Source organism: Atractosteus spatula, chromosome 9 (genome assembly GCF_055471065.1).
Source record: "Atractosteus spatula isolate fAtrSpa1 chromosome 9, fAtrSpa1.hap1, whole genome shotgun sequence".
Classification (NCBI taxonomy): Eukaryota; Metazoa; Chordata; class Actinopteri; order Semionotiformes; family Lepisosteidae; genus Atractosteus; species Atractosteus spatula.
Window position 1 is genome coordinate 39329603 of NC_142714.1, and position 14607 is coordinate 39344209.

Genomic DNA, 14607 nt, shown 5'->3' on the forward strand with positions numbered 1-14607 from the left:
GTTTTCTGCCAGGGGTATGACAAGCCCACGAGTCAAAACTTAACAGCTGCCTGTTATTTATGGAGTCTGAGTCAAAAATCGATAGACCAGATTTGATAATTTGATAAGCAACTACCTGAATAAAGTGAAATATTGAAATTCATCATCAGTGCCACAAAGCGACCGATCCGTTGTCCTGCTGTAAGTAGCTTTCAGATATCTGTGTTTGGGGGAACAAATCTCTTGACATCGTCATCCTCGCAAACTAGCTGCATCGTCAACTACTGGAAACGAAAATGGGCGACAGTATAGTAGACCCAGCACCCATGGAGGTCGAATGCAACTCGGAGAAGATTGACATGTCACTTGGTAAGTTTTGCAGTGTTTGAACAACTGCGTAATAACGACAATTACATGAAAATTTCGATCGCTGCTTAAACTCTGTAAATCAACATTCCACATTGACCAATACTTTCAAAATGCTCCACCTCCAAAGCAAATAGACATTTCTTGACTAAATATGGCTTAACGGAAGGAAAACGTTCACGTCATTGGGTGAGAAAACCTGATAAGGGTCAGAATCATCGATAAACTAATGTTTTTGTCAAGAGTTAATGGGCCAGATTATCATTTATATTTTGAATATAAATTCCGAAGAATTCATATTTTATTTTCTGAAAAACTATTTTTCAAAGAGAATATTAGAAAACAGCTAGAGAATACATTTATATTATACATATACTGTACTGTACATGTACATATACATACTGTACATTTTAAGCATTTTACATAGTGTAGTGGCCAGAAACGTTTTTTTTTAGCAAAAAAGGTTTTGCAATATGACAACTTTCTATACTTCTATAGTGTATATATGTTAAGTGCAACCCATGGGTGTATGGAAACGATAGTATTTAGTATTGTGCGTTACAGAATAATAGTAATCAGAAAACTTCATTGTTTCCGTGTTTTTGATTTTTAAAATTCTGGATCGATTCGAGGCCATAACATTGTCTCCACTACGCTTAAGTTGTTGGTTTTTTTCAGAAGTACAAAGAGCAGCCAAAAGTTTTTAGACAAGTTCTAGAAATAAAAGTTTTACGGATGGATAAACCTTAACCCACGTTATGTAAAGTTGAATAAATTAGAACATAGCAAAAAGAAATTAACTAAAAGAAAATAAAAAATAATTAATTTTATGGAATTTTCATTTGTAAATCAAAAATACAAAAACTATTAAGAGTTCTATTGCTATTAATAAATCCATATTTAGGTGCCACATCATGCCGCATGACCTGTAACATACAGACAAGAAAAGAGTAGAAAATCTTGGACTGGCAAAGTCTATCTCTATATTTAACCTGAATTGTGCATGTATTTTACGTGCTGAACAAAACAGACAGACATCAAAACACCCCACAAACAGGCTTTGACTGAAACAAAATTTCACAAGTGATTACACAAAGAGTTCAGTGATTTCAGCTCACTTGAAATCAGTTGAACACAAATTGTATTGTTATTAAATTATTTATTACTTATGCTTGAAATCACCCAAATGGTGCACTTATCATTCATATTAATTTCAAAATCACAATTACTAATTGTTTGACTATAAATAAACAAGTTACATTTGGAGGATACTGTTTTAGGAGAAAAGAATACATACAGTACAGTAACTACAGATGGTAGAATATAAGTAACTAAATGTATTGGGTGTTGGATGTCTTCCTAAAACAAATAGAATTCTGCCTCAGCATAAATATCACATACTTTACATGAATACATCTTAGAAGAGGCTGGGTAAGCAGAATTTCATCCTGTGAGCACATTTCCTGGAAATGTTAAACTGATGCATTTTGGATTGTTTCCCTTAAGATGTTGTTAGCAAAATTAAAAGCTATTGTCAATAATAAATTAGTAGATTACTAACACTGTTCCATATAGGATACATCTACAGGTGTTTTAATTTGTATAATGTAGACTTTCATAAAAATAAATGGTTTTGTGTGCTTGGTATATTTATCTAGAATTCAAATAAATAGTGAAATTTAGTGAAAAAAAACAATACTGTAGTGATAGATTATTACTTTCCAATATTTAAAGTCTTTATATAAGACTAGATACATTTAATTGTGTAGAAAAAGACACTTTGCCTATTAAAAAGGATTTTACATTAAAAAGTTAAATAAATAGTTAAAAGTTATTTGCAAATTTGTACAATAAAATCACTAAGTAGTTAAGCATTAAATGTACAATAAACCTGTACTGATGATGGGTGTGTAGCAGGGTTACATGACATGCTATAAAAAGCTCAACTGCTGTAATTCAACAGGCACAGCTAAAACAGTGCAAGGACGGAGGCCTTTGGGGCCGTTTCTTTTCCATTTCTGCCTACAGAACTGTCAGCTCTCTGTAGAACAGTGGTTATTATGCCCTATGACATTCCATAATGAAGCAGTTCAGTAGTTCAGTTAAATTCTAATGAATCCAATAGAGGGACAACATATGTAGAGAATATTTGACTTGACTTAGTCTGATCAAATCCCTCCCCCCTCACTATTGCAAGGATTGAACCAGGGACTTGCTGCAAGAGTGTAGATGGAGAGATAGGGAGGCAGGGATGTGAAACGAAGACCTGGGTGCGAGACATATATAAGAGAATAGGCTCTAACCTCCCACCAAACTTCTGTTACAATCTCCATTGATAGGTAAGAATGGACGAACTGCTGAAATGAAAGATTTCACACAAATATTTATGGATTAAAACACAAGTTAATGTGCATGAAGAATTATGTGAAATTTGATGTATGTAGCACAATAGGTCCATTTGTAAGTATGACAAATATCACATCCATTAATATATTGCTCATTTATTGCTCATTAATGTTTGATCTTATCACAGATGTTCAACTTTTCCTGGGGTTAAACAGCCTTTACACTGATTAAAATATATTTCTAAATTAAATTTAGAAGGTAGCAGAAGTGAAACATTTCTACGGAGACAAAGGCCATTGTGGTGGTTTTTAATGTTTGTTCAAATTGTAAGCTTGACTAATTTAACTAGCCCTCTGTATTTCCTCTGATTATTTCCAACTCACTCAGGAAATACAAATATTTGGAAAATGTTTTTTTTTTTAGTTGAAGTATTCCTTCAGCTATTTAATATCAGTAGGTTTCTTATTCATTGTTCATGTTTAAATTTTACCTGTTCAGTACAAGGGGGTCTCCTTCTTTTCATATGCAGCTATGCGAGAAAGTGTACATAACCCTGTTCAGGGAGCTACCTTGCCTCTCATTACTGCTCCATATTAGCTGACATTTTAAAACTGATTGTTACACTGAAACCTAACTGATTGTTACACTGAAACCTGAAGGAGATCCTATAAACTTTCTGAGCTGACAGATGGTCTTCACACTAACAGCATTTCTAACCTCCCATGGTTGTTCATCAAAGCGCTGAGCCAGACCTTCTAAATGTGCTTTTTTTTCTTTCTCTAGATGATATTATCAAACTCAACAAAAATGAACAGAAATCCAATCAAGAAAAAACCTCCAAGAATAACAGAGGGGCAGCCACTACTAGAAAGAAGCTTGTTGGGGCAACAAACATTTCTAGACAACAGAGAATTCCTTTCAGAAGAGTTCCATATCAGGCTCAACAAGGTAACAGTGACACCGATGGAGCACAATTAAAGGCTTCTAATCAGAGTCTAGTTTTAGCCCTATATCCCAGAGACTGCTGGTTTGGACTATGACATTAGCTAACTATGATCAGGATTCCACAGAAGTGAGGCAGAGGCCACACTGTGGAGCTGAAATCTTCTAGGGTTTCCTTATATCTTCACAATGTGCTTTAGCCTAGTCAACATGTTACTTAAACCCATTTCCTGGCTCCACCAAATTGGTCACAGAGACAAGGTTTTTTTTCAGAAGACCATGTTCATCAATGGTTTAACTTGGGTCTCTGGAAAAAAAAAAGTACACCATTAATATAATTGGGACTTTTTCTAAGAACTATATTAACATGAATTATTATTTTACATTAGGTCCTAATGTATTTGATTTGTGGATGTATTTTTGCCTGCAAGCATTGTATGAATACATGAGAAAAACTTAATTCAATACTCCTTTTTAAGAAAAAATGTTACATGAGGATGCTTATTTCAACTACTGCCTACTATTGGTTTTTATCTACTGTCAGAACATGTAATTTAATAGAGGATGGCAGTTGATTTATATTGCATTGCAGTGTGTGGTTGTGGACTGTAGGAACAGAGTACAAAAACAGCAATTCAAAATTTAGCGTAAGAACAGGAAGATAAGTTTATAAGTAATATTATACTGATACATGAAAAAAGTAATCCTAGGTCCTCCAGTACAAAATTTGTTTTGATATTTCTGTTTCTTAGTCAATCTAAGATTCCAAAACATAAAATGTATTTTACAGAAATGAATAGAGCAATTATAAAAAAAGATATGATAGTTATGAGTTAAAACAAAACTGAGATGTAAGTACAGTATAAATAACTTTTTTTCACTAAAACTTCATTTTGGGCAGTTTTTTACTCTGAAATAGCAAAATAATTTAAAACAAGTAAGAAATTGAAACATTTAGGATAGTTTTGTAATACAGTTCCTGTAGTGTGATTTTGATGCTTTCTGTAATTAGGGGATAAGCACTTGTTTTTTTATATAAAATTAGCATTAAATTGAAAATTAAAACAAAAATGCTTCATCTCATATGACTCTGACACTGAGAAGCACATTTTGTTCAGGAACTACATTGAATTATTGTCCTGCTAAGATTCAAGTCACAGTGGATTTTGACATTTATGTCTCAGCAAAGTCAGGTACATTTCACACTGAGTTATGGTACAGTTAGAAGTTAAGATTGTTTTCTGCTGTCTGTAGGACCCTACTATTTAAGGTCCATGGGCCAAGACCTGCAAGGCTTCAAAAGAAGAATTCCTTATAATCTAAGAAAGGCCTCTTTAGTTGCTAAAGGAGTGAGCCCCTTGAACAGGAATGCATGGAATACACAGGTATGATAGACTAAAGGATGTTCTATAAGGGTGAAAAGAGATCCAGTAAATACTGGAAGCATCTATTTTATACAAAGGAAACATACTATAGTAAATCAGGGGGAGTTACATACTGTATGTTACAAAGTTTACACTAATGTACACTGTTTTGCTTTTGTATGCGTATGCTGTCAAAGTCCACAGCCCTTCCTAAATCTTAAGCAGCAATCCTTTTGAGATTTCCTTGGAAGAAATGTGAAAATCAACTTTTCTTATTGGTAACAGCTTTGTTTTTTAAAGGATTTACAAAATTGCAAAAGTAAGCTTTAAAAGAAGCAATCTTTAATACAAATGTGGGATGTTTTGACCATTGAGCCTTAAAGAAAAAATGTAGCATTGCAAAAATATTTTCTCATCGTGGCAGAGATATTTAAATAACGAAAGTTTCTTTTTCTTCCATAATATTCTTCATTAACATCTTGAAAACATAAAATAAAATAGAAGCCCACTAGACTTTACTGTTTTAAATTGTCTTCATTTAAACACTGTGTGGGACATTTGCCTGGTGCCCCTTTAACCCCTTCCAGAGTATTGTCTTATTAGTCTTTCTAGTTTTTCCTTTTGTATGGCATCCTGAACTGTAACTGATAAGTTAATAGGTTAGTGATGTATCTTATCTGTGGGAATAAATATGAGAAGCATGTTAGTTAAGCATCTATAGTAAAATGTAAGTAAAACTATTTTTCTGCTACTTATTCAAGATGCATATTACAAGATGGCACCAACTGGGCTGAGCAAATGTTTGAAATGTAATGTTATGATGAATTTGTATTTCTTTTTTATTTTCATGACCAGGGAAAACAAGCAGTTAGAGCTTTTGAGAGCAACAGTTGGGGCCAGCGGTTTAGACAACAGACAAGCCAACCGCAATTTCGGAAAAGGTTCTGGCAAACTTTCAGAGGTCCTCCAACAACTTCTAGGAGGTAGTTATAATTAATAATAATTGCTTACACTTACTGTACATAGCATTGTTCTGGACACTCCACTCAGAGTGCTTTACAAGTAATGGGGACTCCCCTCCTCCACTGCCAATGTGTAGCCCCCAGCTGGATGATGTGACGGCAGCCATAGTGTACCAGTACGCTCACCACACATCAGCTAAGAGTGGGGAGGAGAGCAGAATGATAAAAGTAGTTCAGAGGTGGGGATTATTAGGAAACCCTGACTTCTAAAGGCCAAATGGAAATTTGTCCAGGACACTGGGGTAACACCCTTATTCTTTTGGGGATTTTTAATGGCTATGGAGAGTTAGGTCCTCGGTTTTACATCTCATCCAAAAGGCTGCGCCTTTTTTACTGTATAGTATCCCTGTTGGCATACCAGGGCTTTAGGATCCACACAGACCAGAGGGTGAGTGCCCTCTGGTGGCTTTACTAACACCTCTCCCAGCAGAAACCTTAGCTTTCCCAGGAGGTCTCCCATCCAGGTACTGACCTGGCACACACCCACTTAGCTTTAGGAGTTGCAAGGTGACACTGCTTAGGAGTTTAGCATTTTGGTCTTTTTTGAAGATGTATTTTGTAGAAGAATAAGATGAAACAGCTAGGGGTAGGGGGTATGGTGGCACAGTGGTAATCATTGCTGCTTTGCAGCACTGGGGTCCCGGGTTTAATTCCCATGGTGCTATCTGCATGTACAGGCTGAGTGAAGCAATTTATTACAGTGGTGTGAATTCAGTAGCAGACAGAGAGTAGAGAATGACAGGGGAGCAGATAGGCAGAGAACAAAAAGAGGTTCAAAACAGCAGGAAAGTATCCAAGTACAGGGGCAATCTATAATCAAAGTGAAAAAAAAAGCCTAACTAAACATAGAGAACAGAACAAGTAGTGTTGTCTGAAGATAGGACTAAAATAAAGGTTGACAGTAAAAGATGATGGAATATTGAGGCAAATTGGGAGTTTAACTGAAGGATTGTGGAAACAAAAACCATAACAGTGATGAATCAGCATCAGATAAAATACTAATTACCAGACTATATTATATAATTAACATTTAATATAATAGTATATATGTATACTGTCTGCTCTCACAGCCATTAACCTATTCCTATTTCAAAGAGACTCTGCCTTGTGTGAAATCATTCTGATTGCAAATCTTCTCTTGATTTTCTTGGCTGCATAACAGCATCCCAATGCAATACAGAGGGCAGAGACAACAGCAGCTGCAATACAGACAGAAACAAGAGCGGCATGAAAGACATAACATCAACAGAGGGGTATGTATTTGGTGCTTCACAGCAATACAATGAAAGAATATACAGTAAGCTGGTCCTCTCACACCTGGAGAACCATACATTTATATTACAGTATACAGTGGTTTCTATAAATGGCAGAAGGCTACACTGAAAATCTAATACTGAGCCTGATATGTATTAAATGCCTTGATATGATGAAGATTTTTACGTGGATTTTATTTTTGAATTTTAAGAAAATGTTATGTGAACATGTGGCTCCTGTTATATTCTCTAACTCAGCTGGGACATGGGTGCTAACATGTTCCAGCAATGTGGCTTGGTGGTCAGTGCTACTGGCTTTTGTGGTCCTGTGCTCAGTACTGTATTGAGGTATATTCTGTGTGGAGTTCACATGTTCTTTCCATATATATATTGGTATTCTCCTGTTTTCAAAGACATGGCAGGTAGGTTAATGGTTGGCTCTGTGCCTGTGGGCACATTTGCACCCTGGGATGGACTGGTGTTCATCCAGGGTACAAGCCTACGTCTCTTGAAGTACAGACATTGGGTTGCCTGAACCCTCACCAGGAATAAGCAGCTTCCATCCAGGTATTATTTAATGTATAAAACACTGAATATTAATAAAACCTTCTAGCACAATCTATTTCCAAGAAGATGTGCTATGAACCAGTTGAACAAGAAACAACTTAGTTGTCGAGGAGAAGGAAAAGAAGCAAAAGAACTAAAGCTTTCTCTTCATAGCACAGTTATTTTAACAGTTAGAAGCATAGTTATTTTTTTCATATTTTTATGTAACTAGATAAAATAATGAAGTGTTAGAAATAGTATAGTTTGTTAATTGTGGATAGTTTAATCAGCATTTTCATTTCTAACCTGGTAAAGAAATGATCAATTCTCACAATATGATGTACATTTTAAAGTGACTGACCCCATCCTTGTTCTCACATTAGTATTGAGATGAGCATGTACAACTTGTGTGCAGGACAGCTAGCAGTTTATAATTTTAGATTACCCCAGCCTAAGACAACTCAGTCCTTTTAAAGTAGGACTTGCATGTCAGTAAACCCACTGGGTAAAATGTGATCTCAAACTTTACCCAAGACCTGAAACAAACTGTAGAAAACTAACAGGAATTGTAATTTAAAACATCATTACTTTGTAAACATACACACTTACACAATTATAATCTTCAACACCAATGGTTAATGTCTTGGAAAAAAAAATGTGAGCCTGTAGTTTTGTTCTTTGACCGTATGGTGGCACCATGGATAATAAATTAAGATCCCAGACATATTTAGGAATGTATACTGTATGTACTATACATATGATTTCTCGGTCATTACTACATTAATTAGATCCAAGCATTGTAATTTTGCAGTTCAATTCAAAGTTTACATGATATGAATATATCAAGTTTAAATTACTTTGTATTTGTTGAAAATCCAACATGTAAAGAGGAAAGTTGAATTTCACCAATTTTAATGTGCTAAGGTTCATACAAACGTTACTGTATATCCCATATATGAATGAGCATAATCATAGAATGTTTTAGGACATGGGTGAAAAAAGGCATTGTTTTATCGAAAGTTTAAGACCAGAATTTCTGAAATTATGTGTGACTCTTGCTTTTGTCCTTTAGTTCAGTGGCCGAAACAATAATAGGAAATCTGCAGAGGGATTTCAGAAGGGCAGAAGGTAAGAGAAAACATATAACTGAGGATGATTACTAAAAGTTGTACACACCCTGACCTCTGTTTTTTTTTGTTCTGGTCTTCTACTCAAAGCTGGAGACAGACTCAGTCTTCTGGTTCCATTTTAACAGTGGAAGTTCCAAATTCGGTGGCAACTCCTGGAACAGTGTAAGTGGGCTCTGACTTCTGTAAATTAGTCTTGTTTCTATAATAAAATATACTCATCGGACAGTAGTGTAATATCTTTGATGTGCACATTTCTGTAATGCCCTCTAATCAATAGGTTACTGCCTTTAACATAAAAATCTGACATACTTGCAGATGATCTAGAAATTGTTTGAAATTACAAGTGTCATGCCCAAATATAAACATGCATATCTCACAGAGCACAAATTTCACTTACTGATACAACTTCAAAACCTTCGGTCCTATATTGGCATAGTGCTTTGTCACTTACCAGACCTCTGGCTGAGAACAACTCAGACAGGTTCTTTGCTCATCTTTAGATTTTGGACCAAATACATTAAATTAAAACGTGGATATATGTGACAATTGCAAGTTACAAGCCAGGTGCCTGACAGTGTTTTCTATAGGATAAAAACATGTGGTCTATGGAAAAAGCAAGTACAAGAATGGTCATTTGTGACCAGTAGATGAATTGTAGATTAAAAAGTTCTGGACCCTGGAGTTTTTACTGTAGGTGTTCAATCATTTTGCTTATCATAGTACAATGAAGGCAGAGACAGAATTAAGTCACTGTGTAATCCGAGGTTTTGGAAAAGGTCCTGGTGATACTTGTAAAGTATTGAGCATTACACAAAGTAAATATTTTAATAAATCCTAGTTGGCAGGAGATTAACTGATGCTCTACATCTGAAATAGGGAAAAAGAACACAGATGTACAGTACTGCTCATGGTAAATTCAATTAAAACATTCAAGCAAATTTAATAAGCTGGTTAATGGAGTGTGTTAAATGTAACTACATACATGGCAGAGTTACAGTATTTACAATAATACAATTGTTTTTGCAATTTGTTTGTTTCCTGTCATATACAGTACAATTAATATTTCATTTTCATGGGAAAATGAATCATTCACCTTCTTGGCTGAAGGACAAGGGTGTTAGGATGCCTATGCAGAGAGAGACATTAACAAAAGGCAGCTGCAGATGTAGCGACACGGTGAAGAGGGGACACAGAAAGTTTTTTAAGGAAAATTAAGTTGATAATAGTTTTTCAAATTTTTTAAGAAGTAATATCGAAGATTACAAATAAAGTAACAAAGGGGTGGTTGCTTTCATCCCTCTCAAGCCCTTTTGTTAAAAAAAAGGGCCATAAAGAAGCAAATTGTGAAAGTAAATTTTCAAAACATAGAATATATTTACAGTAAGTACTTTAGGCAAGAAAAATACATTTTGTGCCAGAAAATTAAAAGTATTTTTCAATATTTTCCTGGCTTGTATACAGTATATGTTTACAAGAATATTTAGCTAAATCTCTTGACATTTTCTGGTCATTTTATTCCCATAGTGCTTAAGTTAATTTACAGTAAGTTAATGCTGTTTGTCATTCTAAATCTTCCCGATCTCAGGGCAAAGCGGCCTTCTTTGTTAAAGAGATCCACCCAAGATTTTGATGCATCGCCCCCCCAGCCAAAAGGTATCCCCCTAAGATTCAACTTCAAAGCTATAGCCAACCAGGTAAGAGTAACCACTGAAAGGAGTCAAGTTGACTGGAATATTCTAGTAGTGAAAACGATTCTTTGCATTATGTTACTGTGAAAATAACCAAGAATCATTTTTCCATTCCTTTTAAATCCTTTAAATGTCTCTGCTGTGAGACATATTTATTACACTGAGATTTTAAGTTTTTTTAAAAGGATTTTAGGGTCTGCAAAAGCAGGTCTTATTATAAACTAATCTAGTCTCTAATCAAAAGGCTTTGAATTGTACTGTAGCACTGATTTCTGTTGCCTCTTACATAACAGAGTTTGCCTGCCCCCAGGACACAACTGTTTCAGGCAATATTTTAACTGAAGTTATTAAAATATTACTGCCTTCATAATTCTAATGTAGTTTTACTTTATTCTTTCAGCATACCTTGAAAGAGCTCATAACTGAGTTCATTTTCAGAATAAAACCTGCTACATACAGTACCTAAATGTCTCTTAACACAATATACTGTTTCTATTATTCCATGTAATATAAGCTATATTGTGACAGACCTACCTCTCTATTGATGTCTATATTAAACCAAATTACGTACCAATCAATCAATGCACTACAGGTGAACCTGCAATTAAACAATAGAGGCCCTAATGACCTCTAGTTTTAGGTCAGCTGAAACTACTACCCTAATTGCTGCTGGCCTGCCACATATATTTATATATTATATGTATTATGATATAATAATAAATATATTCACGTTGGAGAACCTATCCCAGCAAGCAATTGGCGCAAGGCAGTATACTCTATAAAACCTGTAAATGAAGAATTAGTGGGGCCAGTAGGGGGTGCTCACCCTGCAGCCTCTGTGGGTCCTAATGCCCCAGTATAGTGACGGGGACGCTATACTGTAAAAAGGTCCCATCCTTTGGATGAGACTTAAAAAACCAAGGTCCTGACTCTGTGCTAATTAAAAATCCCAGGGTGTTTCAGAGTTATCCTGGTGTCCTAGCCAAATTTCCCATTGGAATTGATCAATCATGGCCTCATAGTCATAGTCGAGAGGGAATTCCAGGTTCGGTACCAAAGGTTATCCAAATGGAGAAAGGCAGACAAATCCAAAGTGCTAAACAAGACTGAGGTCAAAAGGTAAGATCCGGGTTCGAGTATCCAAAAAGGCAAGAGGAAGCTAATAATGTAAGGCAAGGAGTTCTAAAGAAGCTGACAGTACTGAGCAGTGTTCAGTGAAATGGAGATGGCTTAAGTAAGTCTGGAAGTAGAGGGTGTGTTAACTAGTGAGGTGCTCAGATAGGATGAAGGGATAGATCGGCGGAGTTTGCGGAGATTGCCTCCAGCTGGTGCTTAACTGGGACGAGACCATTTGTGAGGAGGGTTCCGATTAGCGGTGGATGTGACAGTTATTCTTTGCTCTGCAGTGATGGGTGGATCATTCATTATGTTTTGCAGACAAAAGTCACTTTGAATGAGAGATTCACGTTCCTGAAGATCAGAGGCAGCACTGCGGGGCCACAGCGAGGAAGACGAACAGTGACACTACAGTGAAGAGCACCTTCACAGTGGGGTGGCCACTGGGGCCCATAATTCATGGACACTTTGAGACAAGACAGAGTTTTTTGTACATTAAAGGTATACAAATAAGAGAATGACCTTAAATTAGCATCCTACAAAGAGTAATAGAGATCAGCTGTCCACTCTTTGTCTAACCGGCAGCAGGAATAATGGTCAGTACAGTAGTTTTAGTCAGTTGTACCCAGATACACCAGGCAGCCACATACAATTGATTAAGCACCACCAGGGCAGAGCTGGGATTAGCCACCAAGAGTCCTCTGTTCTATTGGCAAAACAGCCTCTCCTCTAGTTCCAGGCTTGCAGTGATGCCAGTGAGAGACATGCCACTCTTCCAGTGGCACTGATGCACCTGGCACTGCAGACATGGCAACATGTCAAGAGACAAATGGCTCAGAAGGTGGGCATATTGGAGGAGGAGCAGAAGTGCCTCATTTTTTCCCAAGCAGGTGTAGTAGTACTCCTAGTGGTACTAAGTTTTGTAGTAATTGGCAAATTTAAATTAGATGTACTTGTAAATCAATAAGGGTCACTGCAGAAAATTAGATATGGAATCGGATGTTTTTTTAATTTTTTGAAGTCTGCTTTACTATAATACTGACTTGGAGTAATTATAAGACTGATTTAACAATTATTTAATGACCAAATGACATAAAAATTTCATGAAGCTTAGGCCCACTTTCTCACAACAGAAATGCTGCAGTTATGGGGCCAGGTGACTAGATGATGTTTTAAAAAACGGCTACATTTTTATGGTTGATTTTGAAGTATTTTAATTAAAGGGAATATTACTGCAAGAATGTAGTTTCTTTACATGCACACCCATCAGGAATAAATGAAAGTCTTGTCAGCTGAATAAGAATATAAAGAATATTGGAAGTAATTATTACTTGTCACTTCGTTAATAAATGTCCAAACTGGTAGGCCATTGTTGGCTGACTGAATGTGTTTTTTTAAAGTGTTTGAATTCATTCAGTTTTTGGTAAGTTACTATCAAACAAACAAGACAGGTCAAAGCCATATCTTTTTGTAGTCATTCACATGTTCCTGTGTTCTTTCAGTTAGGATTAAAAACATTGAAGGATTTGATTGACATACTGAAAATGCTCCAAGAAGGATAACATCATGGATTTGGTTGGCTGTACATTGAGTTACATTATTGGACTAGATACAAGTCTTTTATAAAACAAAAATAATTGTCTTGAACCTTCTTCTCTTATTGACCTAATGTGTTTTTTAAAGAATAAAATAAATCCAAATGATATCTTGAGTGCTATGCTGAAGTTACTCTGTCACAGTACATTTTTCTGTACTTTAAAAAATCATACTGTATTGTTGCTTTTTTCTTGTTTTTCTGTATTAAATGACACAATGCTGCTTACAGTATTCTGTAAAATGAGCTGTTAAAAAAGGAACTCACCTCTTTTGGCTTAAGAGTAATAATCGGCAGAAAGATAACATTCTGAACATTTTTTTGTAAAAACTTCTAGTAAATAGTTCCCAGTCTTTCTTATCTAGAAAATCCCCAAGCTGTAAAAGCTTCCAGTTTTAGTTACATATTCAGACCTTATCTCCCATCTCTCAGCCTGAGTCTGCTTTCATAACCTGGCAGTTTTCAACACTTATTCTGGGAGCACAATTCAGGAGAGAAATATGAAGTAGAAAAGCCCATTTTAAATTTCAAAATACACATTCAAATCTTTCATTTGAATAAATGGAGATTTCCTTTACAGATTGACTATTGGCATTAACATTTGGAAATGTCCAAGTTTAAGAGACCTGTGGTATTTGGTATGTGGTAAACCCTGTGAGTTTTTTATATAAAGGTGTCTAGTGAAGGACTATTTGTGGCATTTTGTACTAAAGGTTAGGAGGAGGGTGACATGGTGGTGCAGTGTTTAGCATTGATGCCTTGCAGTGCTGGGACCTTGGGTTCGATTCCAGACCTGGGGTGCTATCTGTTCGGAGTTTGTATGTTCACCCCATGCTCCCATGGGTTTTACCTGGATGCTCTGGTTTCCTCCCACAGTTCAATGACATACTGGTTGGTTAATTGGATTTTGGGAAAACTGGCCCTGGCATGTGTGTTTGTTTCTCTGTCTGCCCTGTGATTGACTGGATTCCCATTCAGGGTGTATCCCACCTTGTGCCTGTTGCTTTCTGGGATAGGCTCTGGTTCCCCCGTGACCTTGTACTGGATGAAGTAGCTAAAAAATGGATGGGTGTTAAAAGGGAAAAAAATATTTTTTTAAACTCTTTGCAGTGAGGTGGACTTCATATTGACATCATTTTGGAAGACAAAGAGAAGAAACACGAATCTTAAACATTATTTTTTAAGTTGGTTGACAATTGATTTGCTAACTTTACTCATGAAGAAATATTTAGTATGAGTGCCTGAGCCTGAGGTAAATCTC

General features: G+C 36.0%; 1 protein-coding gene across 1 annotated transcript; it reads left to right on the forward strand.

Annotated features, from left to right (window-relative positions):
- Positions 1-13459, forward strand: LOC148828556 (UAP56-interacting factor). Its single transcript, XM_088925944.1, has 9 exons — positions 1-348; positions 3475-3639; positions 4888-5018; positions 5853-5980; positions 7182-7272; positions 8891-8946; positions 9036-9110; positions 10534-10642; positions 12074-13459. The coding sequence occupies exons 1-9, from the start codon at positions 276-278 to the stop codon at positions 12167-12169; spliced, it is 924 nt and encodes a 307-aa protein (XP_088782070.1). The 5' UTR covers positions 1-275; the 3' UTR covers positions 12170-13459.
- The last annotated feature ends 1148 nt before the right edge of the window (positions 13460-14607 follow it).